Source organism: Vulpes vulpes, chromosome 11, assembly GCF_048418805.1.
Source record: "Vulpes vulpes isolate BD-2025 chromosome 11, VulVul3, whole genome shotgun sequence".
NCBI classification, from domain to species: domain Eukaryota; kingdom Metazoa; phylum Chordata; class Mammalia; order Carnivora; family Canidae; genus Vulpes; species Vulpes vulpes.
The window spans coordinates 81,828,738-81,847,270 of NC_132790.1; the positions used below are offsets into that span (position 1 = coordinate 81,828,738).

An 18,533-nucleotide genomic window follows, 5' to 3' on the forward strand; every position below is an offset into this window, starting at 1 on the left:
TGAAAGAGTCCCCAGGGCAGACTATGAATATGGTTTGGAGTCACAGGCTGGCACAATTCCTGATTCTGGCTACCTTTTTCTGTAATTGAAGTTCTAACTGCCCTCATGGTCCAAGTGCCCTCACTTGCCCCCCGCCCCCAAAAAACACAAGTGAGGGCCCCACTAAGTAAGTGAACCCATTGAGGGTGGCTGGACAGAACCTCAGGGGTCAACACAAACCCCGACCCAGCACCTCGGGCAACCAAGATCTGCAGAATCACTGCCAACCAAAAGACCACATTTATTCAGGATGGTCAGTCCGCTGAAAGCCGGCTGTGATTCACTTTGTCAAAGGAATTGAGCGCCCCCTGCTGGGTAGGTAGCGTTGACATTAAGCTGTCCACTTCCAAGGCACCCAAATCAGAAAATACACCTTTAGCCAATTAACCTCGAATAAAACCCAGAAACAGTACGACTCATAGTGATAACATTGTAAGTTATAAGAGTTATATATGGGATTGGTAATACGTGGAATTTTTAATTGTTTCATGACTCCTGGGTCCCTAACAATTTTTTTTTAGATCTTAAAGATCTTACAGATCTTTTCTTATAGAAACAAGGCAAACATTTCAAAGTACTAAGTGTTCCAATAGGATTTCCTACCCATTTCAGAGAGAAGTGGTCACAGAAGAGATCTCACAGGGGTGGCCTCATGGTCCAGGGAGAGGACATGGGTTTGGAGATTAACCAGCCTTAGTTGCAATCCATCTACTACTGGAGTGGTTTCAACTTGGAACAGGTTGTTCAATTTTGAGTTACCATCTCGTGATCACGAGGCCAATGTCCACCTTCAAAAGTGGATGTGAGGGCTAGAGATCCTGTGCCTGAAGCACTCAGAATCGCTCAGTTAACTGTGGGTGTCACCGTTACTGTTACTCTCTTATTAAGAAGTGGGTCTAAGTTGGGCTTCAAAGGATGGGCAGCTCAGGGATGCAGATCCTACTTTTCTAGGGGGCGGGGGCTGCATCTAGAGTCCTGCATCTGGCTCAGAGCACCTGCCCCTGGGTCACAAGGACAATGCTCATACTGGGCACTCCAGTTTCTTTTGAACCCCACAACCACGATCAGGGTGCTGGCTTCCTGAAATACACCTCTCACTGGGCCCATCTGGATAATTCTCCCTCTAAGAGATATTCCTGGTCCCTCTTAGTCCACCTCTGTCTGGCGAGCTCAAGCCACCTTCATCTCTCTTGAGCCACTGCAAAAGCTTTTCTGCCGTTCCACTGTTCTTAGTTGCTCAAACCTAGAGTAACTTCTATGTGATAAAATAAGATCTAATTGGGGCCACTCTCCTAGCTCCCCTGGCTTACCTGCCCGCCTTGCTTGTAATGCCAGTCTCACCTCTTGGCTTTATGCAATTCGCTCTTCCTGACATCGACCCTCATCCCCCAAATTCCTCTCCTGGCTACTCCTTCAGGAGCTAGCTTCCTGCCTTCAGGGGTTAGCTCATAAACTCAAGCTGGGTAAGAGAAATAGCAAACTTTGTTTTCTGCAAAGCTGCAAAGCAAATGAATTTTTTTGGCTCCCCTCCGCTGTGCTGCAGCAGAAATTAAATCTGTGGTCACGGGGGTGTTTCCTCCTTTTAGGGTCTCACAAGCCTTGGGATGTTCATGAGTGACCTTAAAGGTGGGTGAGGACCTCTCACCCAGCTAATTCCTCAGCTTATCTGGGTCACTGCTGCTGTCCTCATGGCCAACTCTGAGGGGCTCCAGAAGGGGTTGGCTCCAATGCTTGGGGGGGAGGGAGTCTTTGCCTAGCTTGGAAGACACTCCAAAACTGTGAGCCTCTTAAGTTCATCTCACTGGGTACCACCAGTGACTGGGGCGCAGCTTTCCACTACTCTGGAGAGGCTCCTCCTCTCCTTCCCTCCCCTGCTTCCCAAACAAGGGGTAGGGTTGTTTTTGAACTCATCTATTCCCTGTTGGGAACAAGCAGCACAAAGGATCCAACCACTTGCTTGGGAGTAGGAAAAACTCATAAACAAAATAAATATTTGAAGTCATGTGCTATAAAGGCTACCTGTTACAAGGTCTTGTCTCAATTATCGAATCTAAGTCAGGCCTCCCAGTCCCGCTCTCCATACCCTGTGGTATAGGGGCCCCACTGTTGGGGCCCCCATCTGGTCTGTCTGTGCACCCATGCCTTGACTGCCTGCTCCGTGTCCACTATCAAGAGCTCATGGCCACACTGTCTTCTGGAGTGCCTCCTGCCTGGACAATGCCTGGGTCTGCCCTCCCTGGAGGATGGTGGGAGGACTATGCAATGCACTGAATACAAATGGCCTGGCCACCTGCCTCAAGGTGGGAAAACTCTTGGGGACATCACATTCCATAGCACCTGTGGAACCTGGCTGAGCTAGACTTGAACCTGATGCCATCTTTGCTCACTTTCCTCCTCTGCTCTATCCTGTTTCCCTCACAGGCTCCTCCTGAGACCACAACCTCGACAAACCCCTTACACAAGAAACTCCACCTCAGGCTTTGCTTCTAGGTACCCAACCTAAGTGACAGCCTATTATTTCCCTTCCTAGCACGTCACAACTTAAAATCATATATTTGTGTAACCATTGGCTTGATTCTTGTCTCTCCCACTAAACATAGGCAGAAGCTGTATTTTTGTTCACTGTTATATTCCCAGCCCCAAATGAGGTGCCCTTTACAGAGGACAGCAATGCACAGGTTTGCACAGCCTCTCAAACCTCACTCCGCACTTTCCTTTGGGTGCTGTGGCACATTTGCTTGAAAATCCACCCTACAACAGCCACCTAGCAACTCTTGTGGCCACCAGCCTCCAGCCAGTCCTACATAGGCAGATTCTAAAGCTGCGGTGGACAACATGGCCCATGTTTGGTCACCTAATTCCTGACACAGTGTGCTGTGGTTTTGGCACCTGTCATAGGTCAGACTTGGCATGGGGGGGGGGGGCAGTTTTAGATGAGGGTAGAAGCCAAGCAGATAAGTCAATAGCTCTCTATTTTACAGGCATTATACTCTGATTCAATGGAAATCTAGACAACTTTCACATTTTACTAGTCAATGTTCCTGAGAAAGGCTGGATTTATATGAACATCCCCTGGATTTCTAGATGTCAGTGTCTTAGCTATTACATACTTCAAGTAAAGTTGTAGTAAAAACCATCATTTAATTAGAATGTATTGGAACCATGACATTCTAAGTACTTTCATTTTTTGAAAAGCTTTTTCTTAGTACACATCTTTTCTGAACATCGTAATTCTTTCTTAAGATTTAAAAAATTTTATTCATGAGAAACACAGAGAGGCAGAGACACAGGCAGAGGGAGAAGCAGACCCCAGGCAGGGAGCCCGACGTGGGACTCGATCCCGGGTCTGCAGGATCACGCCCTGGGCCGAAGGCGGTGCTAAATCACTGAGCCACCCAGGTTGCCTGTAATTCTCTTTTCTATAGGGTTTTCGTTATTAAGGGACTGGTGAAGGACTTCTAGGCAAGACACTGATCAACAGGGAGATTAGCCTGGATGTGTCTGGACTACAGGAAAGTTGCTACAACCCGGTTTCTGATTGAAATCCTAAAATTATCTTATTTGTGATATACTAATTCCTAAGAGCTAGGTAAACAAAAAGACCCCCCCCCCCCCAAAAAAAAGAAGAGGGGCACCTGGGTGGCTCAGTTGGTTGAACGTCTGCCTTTGGCTCAGGTTGTGATCCCAGAGTTCTAGGATTGAGCCCTGCATTGGAAGGAGTCTGCTTCTCCCTCTCCCTCTGCCCCTCCTCCTGCTCATGCACGTTCTTTCTCTCGCAAATAAATAATTTTTTTTTTTTTTTTAAAGGAGAGACTTTAATTGTGCAGTGTTTCTAGTTTTTGAATGAGGGACACAGAAATATAAGTCAGGGTCTTTTCCAGCAGTTCACAACCCAGGTAAGAAAGTAAGAGACACCATTTAACAGAGGCAAAGAATTCCAGAAGACAAATGTCCATGGATGTGTTTTTCAAAAAAATTTTTTAAAAGATTATTTTTATTTGCTTGAGAGAGAGAGAGAGAGAGAGAGGGAGAGTGAGTGGGGGAGGGGAGAGGGCAGAGCAAGAGCATCTTAAGCAAACTCCCCACTGAGCATGGAGCCCAATGAGATGCTGGATCCCAGGACCCTGAGATCATGACCTGAGCTCAAATCAAGAGTCAGAGCTTAACCTCTCTGAGGAGCACTCTGAGCTGCGGTGTATAGTGCCTGCAGGCAGGATGGATATTTGGATAACCCACCCACTGATTGCTGGGATTCTTAAGATTCCCTGTAGCATTTTTAAACTTTGGATAAATTCATAGATTAAAGGTTATCTACCTGCAGGCACTATACACCACAGCTCAGAGTGCTCCTCAGAGGGAGGCAGGTGAGAAATTAATACTCTCCTCACACCTGGCTTCTCTGTCTTTGCCCATTTTGGTCACTTGTTTCATGGGACACGTGTTAAGTAGTTGGGACATGTTAAACTCTGATAGTACAGAAAAATCAGAGTTAAAGGCATATGTTGAACCAGTCACATTCAAACACAGATGTCAGTGTTTGACAGTGTTTGTTTGAGCCTTTTGGCTCAAAGGGCCAAATATTCTGCATTCCTGAAAAATCCCAATTAGTTTCTCATTCTGGTATTTTCACATTGCACTTTGCTGCCACAAAAACTAGGTGGTGTACACTGTTGAGTGTAGATCTATCACTTCAAGATCTGAATTAGGAGACTGAAAGAAAACATTTTGTATCTGTATATTTTTCAAAAATATGTACAGGAAAAAGGAGCCAGGTGTTAGTTTCCTATAGGGGGAACATTCTCATGGAGATACTGTAAGGCCAAGTCAGTCCACTTCATTTCTTGTTCTTTAACAGATTCTGTGGTGCCACCGTTGTCCTGTTCAGGTTCAGGAAGCTCATTCTGCAAAGGTACAATGCACATTCAGAATGCTGGTACACTCTGCATTAACAACCCCCTTAAAACCAAGAGTACTTAGAATTCAAACCTGTGAGTTCGTAGAAACAGGCAGCATAATTGATACCAATATATCCTAAAGAAAGAACTAGGAGCAAGGGATGTGAGGCAATCTTATAAGTATTACTCAGACGTGCCCTGGTCTATCTCCGGTAGGGAATGATAGCATGATGATACTGGCACTTGTGCAAGAGGCAGTCTGGCAGAAGGACGAGAGCACAGGCTTTTGGAAGCCACTAGGATCCAAGCCCACAATACCGCCATTTGCTGGGTTACTTGGGCAAGGTATTTAACCCCTTGGACCCTTGTTTCCTGTTTGGCAATGAGAGGAAAAACCCATCACCTCATAGGACCGCTATGAAACTAAACGAGGTAATTGAGATCAAGTGCTCGCCACTGTGGGTGGCCATCCGATGCTCAAGGAAGAGCTGATGTTATTACTAGTGGCTAGGATCACTGAAAAGGCCCAATACCAAATCCTTTTTTGGGAAGCTGCTTTAATTTAATACATTTGCTGGAATATTCCTTAAGCACAAGAAATGTATTTAAAAAAAAACTCCCCTGTACCCAACATGCCCAAATTATTATGGAGGTGAGCGGAGAGCACTGAAAATACAACATAACAGGTGAGACGCCCCCCGTAGTGATGGAGCACAGCAACATAAACCCTAGTAAATGACCCTTTCATACCCTGACAGCAATGGTCACAGAATGGTAAGCCATGGACCACTTAGTATGGAATCTGACGTTTAGTGTTTTTTTTCAGCTTGTAATTTAATTTACATATAACACTGTGTGAGATTAAGGTGTACGACTTGATGATTTGACATTATATATATATGTATATATATATATACTGTGAAATGATTATCAGGATAAGGCTAGGTAACACACCCATCACCTCATATAATTAACCATGTTTTTACATGTGTGATGAGAACTTTCGGTAGTTTCCTTGTATTTTAAATTTATTACTACCAGGTTTCTGCTTTGTAGCAGAGTTTAATGATACCAATATATTTCTTTTCAATTATTTGAATTTACACTTTTTTTTGAGGGGCAGCAAACTCAATATTGAGACTTTCAATTTCCCACTGACTCCAATGTGCAGTATATACGTTTTTCTCCTTTTAAATTATGTTCAATATATATAAAATGATTCACTTATAATATGTATACATATACCTGAACCATATACATTGTTTTCCAAACATAATACTGAGATTCAAACATATCTGTACAAATTGCAGAGAGCTATCATTTACTGTAAAGCAATCATACATTCAAACTTAAAGAGAAAGTTCGGTTCCAATAATTATTTACAGCTCACAAAGCACAAACAAGTCCTTAGTGCTGAATTATTTCATTCACAGGCAAGCAACTTTACTTAATTTATCGTATCCATGGTATGTGCTGTTTTAAAAATATTGAGAGAGAGAGAGAGAGAGAGAGAGAGAGAGAGCATGAGTGCACATGTGCACAGACTGAGCACACTGAGCCTGGAGCCTCACATGGGGCTCGATCCCAGGATCCTGAGTTCATGACCTGAGCCAAAACCAAGAGTTGTACACTCAACCAACTGAGCCACCCAGGTACTCCACTGTGGTGTATGCTATAAAATAATACCTCTCATTTGGCCACTACTGTCTCTTATGCTAAATGCCAAAATGAAAAATATGTGTATGTGCTTAGAAACCAACACAAAGTATCATAAACACAACAATCAATTATGGTATCCTGCAAAATGGCCTCAATTCTTGGCAGCTACTCCTATGAAAAAGCCTATTTCCTCCTATTTCCCCAATTTCAGGTTGGGACTGGCCAAGTGACTTGCTTTGGCTAAGAGAGAACAACGACAATGTCCATGGACCCATTCTTGGCTAAGCTCCATGAAGCCTTACAGATCCTCTCCTGCTGCTCTTGAAACCCTGAGATGGCCATCAGCGGTGTAGGCTAGACTAATGGGTAATGAGACTTAGGCCTAATCACCTCATCATCCCAGCTGACCTGCTATCTACCAGACATGTGAAAAGTCTCCCCATCCCCCAGGTGGCCTGCTGACTGCACAACACCAGCAAGTCCAGGAGGGATCAGCTAAGCTGGCAAAGGCTGGAAGACCCTCTCAGCTGAGACATAAAATCACGAGATAAACAGCTGTTGTTTTAAGTCACTATTTTTTTTTTGGGGGGGGGGGGTTGTTAGGCAGCAAGAAAAGCTAACCAGTACACATTGCCCTAGAATCACGAGGTAGAGGAAAAGACACAGAATAGCAAGATGGCCAGACTACAGCATGGATATCATCCCCTTCCACAGTAGTGGTCCCCAAATCCTGCCATAAGCCTGTCCAGAATTCAGGAGTTCCCCTCCACTAGTATGCTTTTTGTTCAGGCCCTGCTCCCCTGCCTATACCACTGTAATCGCTTCCTACCTGGCCCCTCTGCCCTGTCACTTGCCCCTTTCTCCATGGTACACATTCTCTAACAGTGTTTCTGAACAGATGTTCTAAAACTCAAATTTCGGCATAGCAGATTTCTATTTTGAAAACCACTCATTTCTAGTTATCCTCAGAATGAAGTCTAAGCATGGCATCAAATATTCCTCTCAAAATCTGGTCCAAGCCCACCTTTTCTGCCTACCTTGGGTGACAAATACATTCTCTATCCACAATGAATGTCTCACCGTCTCCCAAAGCCTTTCAAAACTCTGAGCCTTTGTACATCTGTCCCCTCTGTTGGGAATGCCCTCGTCCACCTCCACTAAATTTCTGTACTCCCTTATGATCAGCCTAATTATTACATTCTCTCTGAAGCCTTTCCTGATGCCCAACAGGCAACCAGCCACCTCCTTTCCTATGTAGCTATTCACAACCCCACTTATAACATTTATTATTATAATTACTTATTTATATGTGCTGCCTCTCTAGACCCCCAGGAACAGGAACTGTATCTTATGTTCACATAGTCTTATGGCACACAGTAGGCTTCAAAGAAATGCCTGTAAAATGAAAAACGTTTATAAGACAGGATCTGGAGCCTTCACACAGACCTAGGTGTGAAGTTCAACTTATCAGCTATCAGGCTTTGCACACATTGCCCTACAGTTTCTTGCTGTAAAATGGGGATAACATCACTACCCTTGCAAGGGTGTTTCAAGGGTCAGATATAATGGATGTCAAATTTTAACCTCAGTCCACATCATAAAACTAGTATTAAGTGGCAGCTAGAATTCTCATTGCATACTCTTTTGATGATTTTTCTAAACTTGAACTAAGCTGTGAATTATTATCTGATTTGTGCATTTGTTGAACAGATTATCATCTCTTAGCCTTAAATGAAAACGTGGGTGGTTGGAATTTTACTTCTCAGTAAATAGCAGCAGCAGTCTACTTGGAAGCTACATTTTATTAACAGCTCTTCTCAGGGCACTTGGCATGCTCTGACGAAAAACAGTCCATGGAGCCTATTCTTGTTGTTAGGCCTTTATGACATAAATAGGAGTTTAAATAAGCATTCACAAACGTACAACTTTTAGATCCTTTATTACAGGAGTTTCAACAAACTTCTTGCAGGAGAGTTCTCCAGAGATCAGGAAAGAAGAGAGTATCCTAGGACCCTTTCAGTCTAAATGCAAAAGAAAAGCCAGGTGTCCTCCAAACATTTTCCAGGAAAACTAGGATAGGTGTGTTTCAAGAATATGTCTCTAAAAATACCAAAAGATCAACCATAGACAGGCAAGTAAGAAATACAGTGTAAATGCCATTACTTCTTGTTCCTCTCCATCTTTTGTATATTAAACTCTCATCATCTGGTTTACTAGCTTTGCTGTGGTGGACAGAACATGGCGCAGAAGTCTTGGGTCCAGTCCTGACGTGACCCCTAACTGAGCTCATCATATCAGCTCTTTGGATCATATTTCTCTTCAAATAAAAATTCAAGTTACCCCCAATCTTCCCGAGTTAGAGGACTACATGGCTTTGATTTCTGTGCCCTACGAGTTTATTTGTCCATGGACATCCTTCTACTAGGGCTCACCAGATCATACCTCTAACCCACCGTCCTTGGCACAAATTATAGCCTACCAGTGGTATTGCAACATCCTCATATGGCAGCTTGTCTTCTCGCCAAGCATCGTCAATCAAATCCAAGATCCTTCCATCTCTCTGTACCTCACTGTCCATTCTCCTGCAGCTTTGATCTTGTCAGATCTGTAAGCCAAAGAGATTATTTCTTAAACATGACGACTCAGGAGGTGATGTAATCTACCATTAGGATTCCCCAGGCCTTTTAGCCTGGATGTGTCTTTTGGTGTAACATGACCCTGGGAAATGGGAAAGACTCCTCATCAATAGGATCACAGTCTCTCCCTACTGCCCATCCCCTCTCCTCTCATGGACGCTTTATAACATATACATGTGTGTGTGTATGTGTGTGTGTGTGTGTATATATATATATATATATATATATACATGTATACATGTATATGTATGTGTGTGTGTATGTATATATATATATATGGCATAGCCCTGTTGACAGATCAGTGTCACAGTGTGACAGATGCCTTGTGTGCAAGGCCACAGTGTACCTAGAATGTAGCTTTTCTCTCCTAATTTGCATATTCACCTTTCCCTGTTCAGGATGCCTTTCCCTGGTTCACAACCAAGTGTTCTCTGTCCCCTTTAGCCTTCTCTTGCACAATTTTTTACAAGTCTCCACCTGCTTTGGCTCTAGTATTAGCATTCTTAGGCACAGGAGCTAAATGAACGTACCAAGACAGTGAAATGGGCTACGCAAAGTGACCAACTACAGAGCTGACAAAAATCCTCAGCTGTATTTGTAAAAGAAACTGCCTCCTTTTAAAAAATAGTGCCCCCCCCCGCCCCCATAAAATAAAATAGTGCCCAACACGAGTTCTGAAAGGAGCATCTCTAGGTGAACCATAGTAGAGGGACTCCTTGCTTCCCATTTCTGCTTCCCTTTGGGGTCCCTTCCTCTGATTTTTTTTAAAATTTTTATTTATTTATGATAGTCACACAGAGAGAGAGAGAGAGAGGCAGAGACACAGGCAGAGGGAGAAGCAGGCTCCATGCACCGGGAACCCGACGGGGGATTCGATCCTGGGTCTCCAGGATCGCGCCCTGGGCCAAAGGCAGGCGCTAAACCGCTGCGCCACCCAGGGATCCCCCTTCCTCTGATTTTTAATGTTGTATTCCCTTCAATTCCTGGACCAAGGGGTCAAGATGTTACTTAGCTCCTTGGCCATGGCTGATTCTCCCATTTTTTTCCCCTCCTAAACAGCAGCAGCCAGCATGAAGGGTATGTCTGGATTCCCTGTTTCCTACTTTGGGTTCTGCTGCTTCATCATGAGTGAAGCACAGTACTAGGGGCACTCCCACCCGGCCACAAAGCAGCCATCCTGATGGTCTGGAACCTAATGGCACCAAAGACACTCCCAGTCACTCCTGGTTTCTGAGGCTACAAAACATTCATAAAAGGAACAATCTTTAAGGGTGGATTCCAACTCCTTCATATGGGCTGTGCTTGGCCCCCAAAATATGACTGCATGATGGCCCTAATGCCTGGGTCATTAACTACACAGTTTGGGGTGGGCTAAGTGTTTTTACCCCCATGGTTAAGAGCCAGGCGAAACTGAAGCAGAAGGGACCCAGCTATTTTCGGTCACCAGTGAAATAGCTGAGGCCTTGGTGTTTCGGTCAAGAATTAATCCAGTACTACCGAATGGATAACTCAAAGCAAGTAAAAGGATATTGCTTTTAGGAAATCTCCACACAGTTCCCGTTATATTTTTGGAATCCCTGTCCTACACGAACCCGTTTTCCTGCTGCCATTTCTTTGTCCCCTGGGATATCCTCCTTTTTCTTGTTGAACAGAACTAGCTAATTTCCCCCAGTCACGTACAGATTCCACCTTCTTGTAAAGTTCTTTCAAATCACTCCAGCTTCAGCATGCATTCTGCTTTTGAACGTTTCCTTCTGGTCTTTATGATCCACCTAACAAGCTGGGTTGTCTCTGTAACAGATTCTATCAGTGTCTACAACTACTGTGTGTCGATCCTGCAGCAAGGATCCAGTACAGTACGTCCTTTCCAAATTTGGCCTCCGGCTTTCTTCACTGTCCCTCTTCCAAATACCACTAACCCTGCTATACTTCCTTGGCTTTGCACTTAAAAGCCTCCCCACCCCACCACCACCCTCCCCCAATCACCAACTCAACACTGGTGTCAGCTCACCGGGTCAACAACTCATTTCCAGAGTCAGGCACTAAGGTGCCTTCACTGAATCTTCAGGGGCTGAAGAATGGAAACGATCAAGACCACAAAGATATAGATGCAACGAAACGTCGGGACACCTGCACCCCAATGTTTATAGCAGCGATGTCCACAATAGCCAAACTGTGGCAGGAGCCTCGGTGTCCATCGAAAGATGAATGGATAAAGAAGATGTGGTTTATGTATACAATGGAATATTACTCAGCCATTAGAAACGACAAATACCCACCATTTGCTTCAACGTGGATGGAACTGGAGGGTATTATGCTGAGTGAAGTAAGTCAATCGGAGAAGGACAAACAGTGTATGTTCTCATTCATTTGGGGAATATAAATAATAGTGAAAGGGAATATAAGAGAAGGGAGAAGAAATGTTGGGAAATATCAGGAAGGGAGACAGAACATGAAGACTCCTAACTCTGGGAAACGAACTAGGGGTGGTGGAAGGGGAGGAGGGCGGGGGGTGGGGGTGAATGGGTGACGGGCACTGGGGGGGACACTTGACGGGATGAGCACTGGGTGTTATTCTGTATGTTGGCAAATTGAACACCAATAAAAAAAAAAAAAAAAAAAAAAAAGACACGGCCACTGTCCCGAGCACGTGCCACACTCGACAGAATGAGACACTACTACCTTCCTTGAGGAACCTTCTCTTACACACGTGACAGCCCGGGGCCTACGGTGCTCCGTACAATGTTTCCAGCCAACCCCCCGTGAGTCTACAAGGCTTGGCTCCCGGGTCATCTCCCGCAGGAGGTCGGTTCCTAGACCCGGGCGGGGCGCGGTCCTCGTCCCTCCTGGGGTCCCTCAGTTCCCTGGACACAGCGAGTGGTCCCAACGCGGAGCTCGTCACTTTCCCAGACCCGTGGTGCGCGTGTCCCCCGGAGCCGGGGCGCGTGTCATCCCGTTTCTGTGCTTTGCAGATCCGCAAGCAGGGGGTTAACGCGAACTAAGCGAGCCCGCCTTCCCCCCCCCCCCCCCGCTAGAAATGACCCTCGCGGGCCACCACCGGCCGTCCGCAAGCAGGGGGCCGCCCCGGTCCCCACTTCCGGCTGGAGATACCAAGTGTGGAAGCGGGGGAGGTCCGGAGCCGCCGCGCAAGTGCCTTTGCACCCTCCAGGGCGAGCGGTGGGGACAGTGGTTGTGAAGATGAAGTGAAGACATCGGCCTCCACTGACGGGAGCGGGGAGAGGCGACGCTGAGGAAGCAACGCGTCCTCGTCCCTCCAAAACCGGGACTAGGGGCGCGGGAAAGCCTTACCCGCACCGGACTCAGCGCCGCACCCGCTTCCACCGGAACTTCCACCACCCACCCCGCTCCTCTGAGGATCACGTGACCCGCGCGTTCCTGCGCTCTGATCCCCGGATGTGGGTGAGCCCATTTGCTATGCGCGCAGGGGCGTCCTGGGAGGACGCTGCTTCAAGGAAGAAGTGAGGGGGCAGTGGGCGGAACGAACGTGCGGACGACGGAGGCGGACGGAGGCGGACGTCGGGGTCGGCGGTGACGCGCGTGCGCGCCCCCGGCCGGAGGTAACGGCGGGAAGGCTCGGGGGCGCGCGCGCGTGCGCAGCGGCCCAGTAACCGCATGTGCGCCCGGTGGACGGGCGAGGGGCGGGCGTGTCCTGGTGCGGAGGCAGCCCTGGCTGCCGCGGCGCCGCGGGCTGCCCGGCCGTATGGCCCGGGGCTGGCGTCCGCCGCCGCCCGCTGGCCACCGGGCCCGCCCTCGCCGGCCCGGCTCCGCCGCGGCGCCCCGCCCGTCGGCCTCGCCGCGTGTGCCCTGCGGACCCGCGAAGGCGGACGTGGCCTAGCGCGGCGCGGCGTGCGGGCCTGCCAGGTGGTCAGCCCCTCCCCCGAGGCCGGGCCGGCGGGAGGGCGGCGGGGGGGCCGAGCTGCCGCCGAGTCCTCGTCTTCCGCGGCGGAGCCAGCTGCGGGCCGCTCTTCCTTTGCAGAGGGACCCCCGGCACAGCCCTCCCGCCCAGGCTGCCAGATCTGGTTAGCTTCCCCGCGTTGTTGCGGCCCGGGCCCTGGCCGCACTGATGCCGATTCGCCTGGGGGCGGGGCGGGGGCGCGAGCAGTTTTTTATTTTTATTTTTTATTTAAAAAAAAAATTTTTTTTTTTTAAGCTGTTTTTAAAAAGTGAGTTAATGTTCGTCCAAGAGGTACGGAAATGCAGGAATCGTGAAGGACTGAAGAAGTTGGGAAACCCAGAGTTTACCGATTGTTTCACATACATCAGGGGCGCGAAAGAAATGATCGAGGGCTTAAAAGGGACAGTTCCTTAGGAGCACTTTATTTATTTATTTTTTTAAAAGATTTTATTTATTTGTTCATGAGAGACAGGCAGAAACACAAGCAGCGGGAGAAGCAGGCTCCATGCAGGGAGCCCGATGTGGGACTCGATCCCCGGTCCCCAGGATCACGCCCTGGGCCAAAGGCAGGCGCTGAACTGCTGAGCCACCCAGGCTGCCCCTTAGGGGCACTTTAAAAAAAAATTTTTTTTTTTAAAGATTCTACTTATTTATTCATTCATGAGAGACATAGAGAGAGAGGCAGAGACCCAGGCAGAGGGAGAAGCAGGCTCCATGCAGGGAGCCCGACGTGGGACTCGATCCCGGGTGTCCAGGATCAGGCCCTGGGCCACAGGCAGGCGCTGAACTGCTGAGCCACCCAGGGATCCCCCCTTAGGAGCACTTTAATCGTGAAGATACTTGAGGGCCCTAAGTCCAGGGCGCATACTGTCTTTCTTAACGTTCCTTACCAGCCTCAGAGTACAAACGAGTCCAAGGTCATTGACTAGTCTTGATTTGTAGTTAGAGTAGCCTTATTTGCAGAGAGCTAGTTTTCCTTGAACCTTTCATCCGATTCCTTAAATAATTTCACACTTAATAAAGAAGTATTATAGTGTAGGTACACTACAGTAATACAGAGTTCCCTAAGTGCTTGCATTCCATTTTATTTTATTTTATAGGCGCGAAGAGGAAGCCCTAGTAAGGACCATCAACTACATGTAACATCCACATATTCACATTTACACTTATTATAGCTGTAGCGTAATCATATAATAAACTTCTGTATTTTCTTACTTGGAAGTGCAGTACCGCCTTTAGTTTGTAATCAGCTTCTTGCCCCTCTGGCTACACCGTTCTCAGTGATCAGTATAGTAGAAGTGAAATTCTCTTGGGTTACAGACGCGTAAACATTTAGACATTCACACTGCCCTTCAGTGCATGTAGGTTCAGGTTTTAAAAATTATTTGTAATAAATGTGTATGTTAAGTGTACTGTGCCATATTCCTCCCATTAGAAGGTAGAAGATCTTTGCTTTGTCCTTCCTTTTCTCACTTAACGTGGTAGTGGTGGCCAGCTGTGACAAGATCAGTAAACCACTCTATCAGAGTTCCCTACTTAAAAAAAAAAGTCAACTTGATTTGAAATTCATCTGAAGCCAACATGAACAGGGATTGCAAGGATTTAATTTATTTTTATGTTAGGGTACCCCCCCCCGCCCCCCGGCACCTAAATTTGCTTTTTCGACTTTAAAAAACCATAGTCCTGTCATCACACTTACAAAAACTTATGAAAATTCCATGATGTCGATATTCAGTCTGGGTTTAGATTTCCCCAAGTGTCCCATAAGTGACTTTTTACAATTAGCTCTTTTGAAGCAAAATCCCATAGAGATTCACATGTTGCATTGGTTGATACATCGATTAAATCTTTTTAAATAGAGCGGTTCCCTTGTGTCCCTTGTCCCCCTTAATATTCTAGATTTAGCTGATTGCGTCTGCATGACATCCTTTTAACATGTACATCTTTTCCCTTTAAACCAGTAGTTAGATCTAGAATTGCACTGTCCACTATAGTAGCCACCAGCCAGCTGTAGCTATTAAATATTATCATGATATAAAACTAAAAATTCAGTTCCCTGGCTTCATTAGCCACATTTCAAGTGCCCAATGGTCACAAGTGCCTGATGGCTACCCTTTGAATGGTGCAGAAGTAAAATATTTCAATAATTGCAGAAAGTTCTGTTGAATAGCACTGATCTAGAAGATCCAATTTAACTTTATTTTGTGTGTGTGTGTGTGTGTGTTTGGGGGGGGGGGTTAGGATGATTTTCCAGGTGGTACAGTAGACAATCTATTGCATTATCAGAGAGGTATGAAATGTCTGAGTTGTCTCTCTTCTGTTAAGATTGAGCAATGTAATGGGTTCAAATATTGTTAGCCCAATCCATCCATTGTGAAATTCCCCATGAGCTTTTCACTTAATGGTGAAATCTTTTTTTACAGGTTTATATTGCCTATATTCATTATTGCATTATGGATTGCAGAATGGTGATTTTCCTACTCCTGCCATTCCTTCAGTATTTATTAGCTGGAAATCTTTTATGAGAAGAACTCTACCCCAGCAGCTATTTGACTGTCATCAGCTATTTGAAATATATTTTGTAGAGGAAAGGCAAGGAAAATGCTTAATTCTTTCCCTCTATTTTCAGACTACAGTAATGAATTGGTGGCCTAGCAACCTCCAAAGGTAACCATGAGGGTTTTTGCCTTTTTTTTTTTTTTAAATCATCATGGAGTTGAATATATTTAAACTGTTTCAACTTATTGCAGTCTTTTTTTTTTTTTTTTTTTTTTTAAATACTCAAATTGTCCTGCCTTTGGTCAGTGGCTTCCCCTTTAAGTTGGTTCCTGTCCACCTTGTTATGATTAGTAGTCTTTGATAATCAGTTTACCTGTTTTCTGGTAAAATATGTTCCTCCCTCATTTATACATTAATGGCCACCAAAATGCCCTGGCTCTTTTGAGTAGGAACCAGTATTTAGAGACCACAGTCTGGGTGCTACAGGTGCTCTTATTGTTAGGTTGGTCAGTGGTTCTAGCATTCACAGTGGCCAGTTAGGAAATATATATAGTTTTAAACAAATATACAGAATTCACACTGATATTTACATTTTATTTTATTTTTTATTTGTTATTTTTAAAGATTTTATTTACTCATGAGAGAGAGAGAGGCAGAGACACAGGCAGAGGGAGAAGCAGGCTCCATACAAGGATTCTGATATGGGACTTGATTCCGGAACTCTGGCATCATGCCCTGAGCCAAAGGCAGATGCTCAACGGCTGAGCCACCCAGGAGCCCCTGATATTTACATTTTAATTTAGGTTTTTATATTTTTGTCTTGCTGAAAATGTTGAAACCCAATGTCATTAACGTAATTACTTTTAGTTATGTTATATATGTTGATTTAAAATTAATAATAACAATATGATTCCTGACTAGTGTTTAGGATTTCTTTGCAGTTCTTTTTTTTTTTTTTTTTTAATCTTTAGTGTAATCCCACTTGGGATACATACAGTTAAAATTATTGCATTTTAAAGACATATGAAATATTTCGTTATATGATTAGTTTGTCACCTTGATAACCTAGTTGATTTGTTTCATTTTGTTTCCAATTTTTCCATACTGCCTTTTTTTCCCCATTTGGACTTGCTTTTATATGTAAAACATTGGCATAAAACCAGTAGTATAAAACACAGATATTCAGACAAGATTAGCTTTCATTCCTTTTTTCTCTACCCTAGTTCCCTTTCATATAGGTATCATATTTCCTAGCTTTGGGCTTATTCTTCCATTAAAATAAATGCATTATCTACTTGCTTTTCCCCCTAGTGACATATGCCTTGTAGATCCTTCCTAAGAAGTATGTTATCCGTTTTTACAGCTTCATAATATTCCATTGATGGATGAATTGTCCCTGTTGATAGGCATTTGTCCTCCTGTTGTATATAGTGCTGCACTGTGTGTCTTTGTTCATATGTGATTTTATATTTTTGCCAGTGTATATTGTGTATACACAATATATTTTGCCAGAGTATATTGTGTATTTTGCCAGAGTATATTGTGAAATCTTTTTGAGTTTGGTTAATCTAAATGTAAAAGAAAGGGTAACTTAGTATATGTATTTTTAAAGATTTTATTTATTTATTTATTTATTTATTTATTTATTTATTTATTTATTTATGACCGACACAAAGAGAGAGGCAGAGACATAGGCAGAGGGAGAAGCAGGCTCCTTTGAGGATCTTGATGTGGGACTCGATCCCAGGATCACGACCTGAGCCAAAGGCAGGTGCTCAACCACTGAGCCACCCATGTGTCCCCTAACTTGGTGTATTTGAAGTTTGTATTTCTCTTCTTGTGAGCCAGATAGAGCATCTTTTCATATGTTTTGTTGTGTGTGTTTTAATTTAATTAATTTTAAGTTTTAATTTTGATTCCAGTGTTAATTCCAGTAAACATATAGTGTTATATAGTTTTAGGTGTACAATACAGTGATTCAAGACTTGCATACATTACTCAGTGCTCATCATGACACGTGCACCCCTTAATCCCTGTGACCTATTTCGCCCATATCCCCATCTACTTCTCCCCTGGTACCATCAATTTATTCTCTATAGGTAGGGATCTCTTTCTTGGTTTGTCTCTCTCTCTTTTTTCCCTTTGCTCATTCATTTTGTTTCTTAAATATATGAGTCAAATCATATGGTATTTGACTTTCTCTGACTGACTTATTTCACTTAGTGTTATAGTCATTATACTCTCTAGCTCCATCCATGTCATTGCAAATGGCAAGATTTCATTCTCTTTTTATAGTTGAGTAATATTCCATTACATACCAGCCGATATATACACATACATATATGTATATAAATCCATAATGGGTATAATAATATAATATGTTTTCTTCTTTACCTATTCATCAATTGTTGGACACTTGGGCTGCTTCCATATCTTGGCTATTGTAAATAATGTTGATCTTTTCATATGTTTAAGGTCATTTGCATTTCTTTTTCTGTGAACTACTTGTTCACATCTTCTGCCCATTTTTCTATAGATTCCTTTACTACCCCCCTCAATTTTTGTTTTATTATTATTTTGTTGAAGATTTACTTATTTCAGAGAGAGCAAGCTTGGGAGAGGAGTGAGGGTGAAGGAGAGAAAAACTCAAGCAGATTCCATGCCAAGTGCAGAGCTGGACATGGGCCTTGATTCAAGACCCATGAGATCATGACCTGAACCAAACAAAACCAAGAGGCAGGCACTTAACTGACTGTACTACCCAGGCAGCCCTCCTCCCTCAATTTTCAGGAGCTTTTTATATATCTGGATAAAACTTTCAAATACTGTTGTTGTCTTTAGACTTTGCTTATGGTATTTTTCCCCTGAAAGTATATTGTAATCTATTCT

General features: G+C 44.5%; 2 protein-coding genes across 16 annotated transcripts in view; one reads left to right on the forward strand and one right to left on the reverse strand.

Moving 5' to 3' along the window:
* Nucleotides 1-4,758: 4,758 nt before the first annotated feature.
* Nucleotides 4,759-12,677, reverse strand: ANAPC13 (anaphase promoting complex subunit 13). Of its 3 annotated transcripts, none has more exons than XM_026015454.2 (3): nt 12,539-12,677; nt 9,073-9,198; nt 4,759-4,940 (listed from the first exon to the last, which is right to left on the reverse strand). In XM_026015454.2, the coding sequence occupies exons 2-3, from the start codon at nt 9,169-9,171 to the stop codon at nt 4,815-4,817; spliced, it is 225 nt and encodes a 74-aa protein (XP_025871239.1). In that variant the 5' UTR covers nt 9,172-9,198; nt 12,539-12,677; the 3' UTR covers nt 4,759-4,814. The 3 variants fall into 3 exon arrangements, with proteins under 3 accessions (XP_025871239.1, XP_025871242.1, XP_025871240.1); XM_026015457.2 differs by lacking the exon at nt 12,539-12,677 and adding an exon at nt 12,341-12,456; XM_026015455.2 differs by lacking the exon at nt 12,539-12,677 and adding an exon at nt 11,912-12,192.
* The window catches only part of CEP63 (centrosomal protein 63), a 55,648-nt gene continuing 49,462 nt past the window's right edge, over nt 12,348-18,533 (forward strand). For 3 of the 13 annotated variants that reach the window (XR_011995269.1, XM_026015450.2, XM_072726906.1), the window contains exon 1: nt 12,630-12,807. Coding sequence is in view for 3 of the 13 variants with exons in the window: in XM_026015449.2 (XP_025871234.2) it covers nt 15,667-15,812 (146 nt within the window). In the remaining 10 variants the exon portion in view is untranslated. Of the gene's footprint in view, nt 12,808-13,046; nt 13,112-13,158; nt 13,270-15,594; nt 15,813-18,533 lie in introns of those variants that run through there. The other 10 variants (XR_011995270.1, XM_072726907.1, XM_026015451.2 and 7 more) reach the window with 9 other exon arrangements.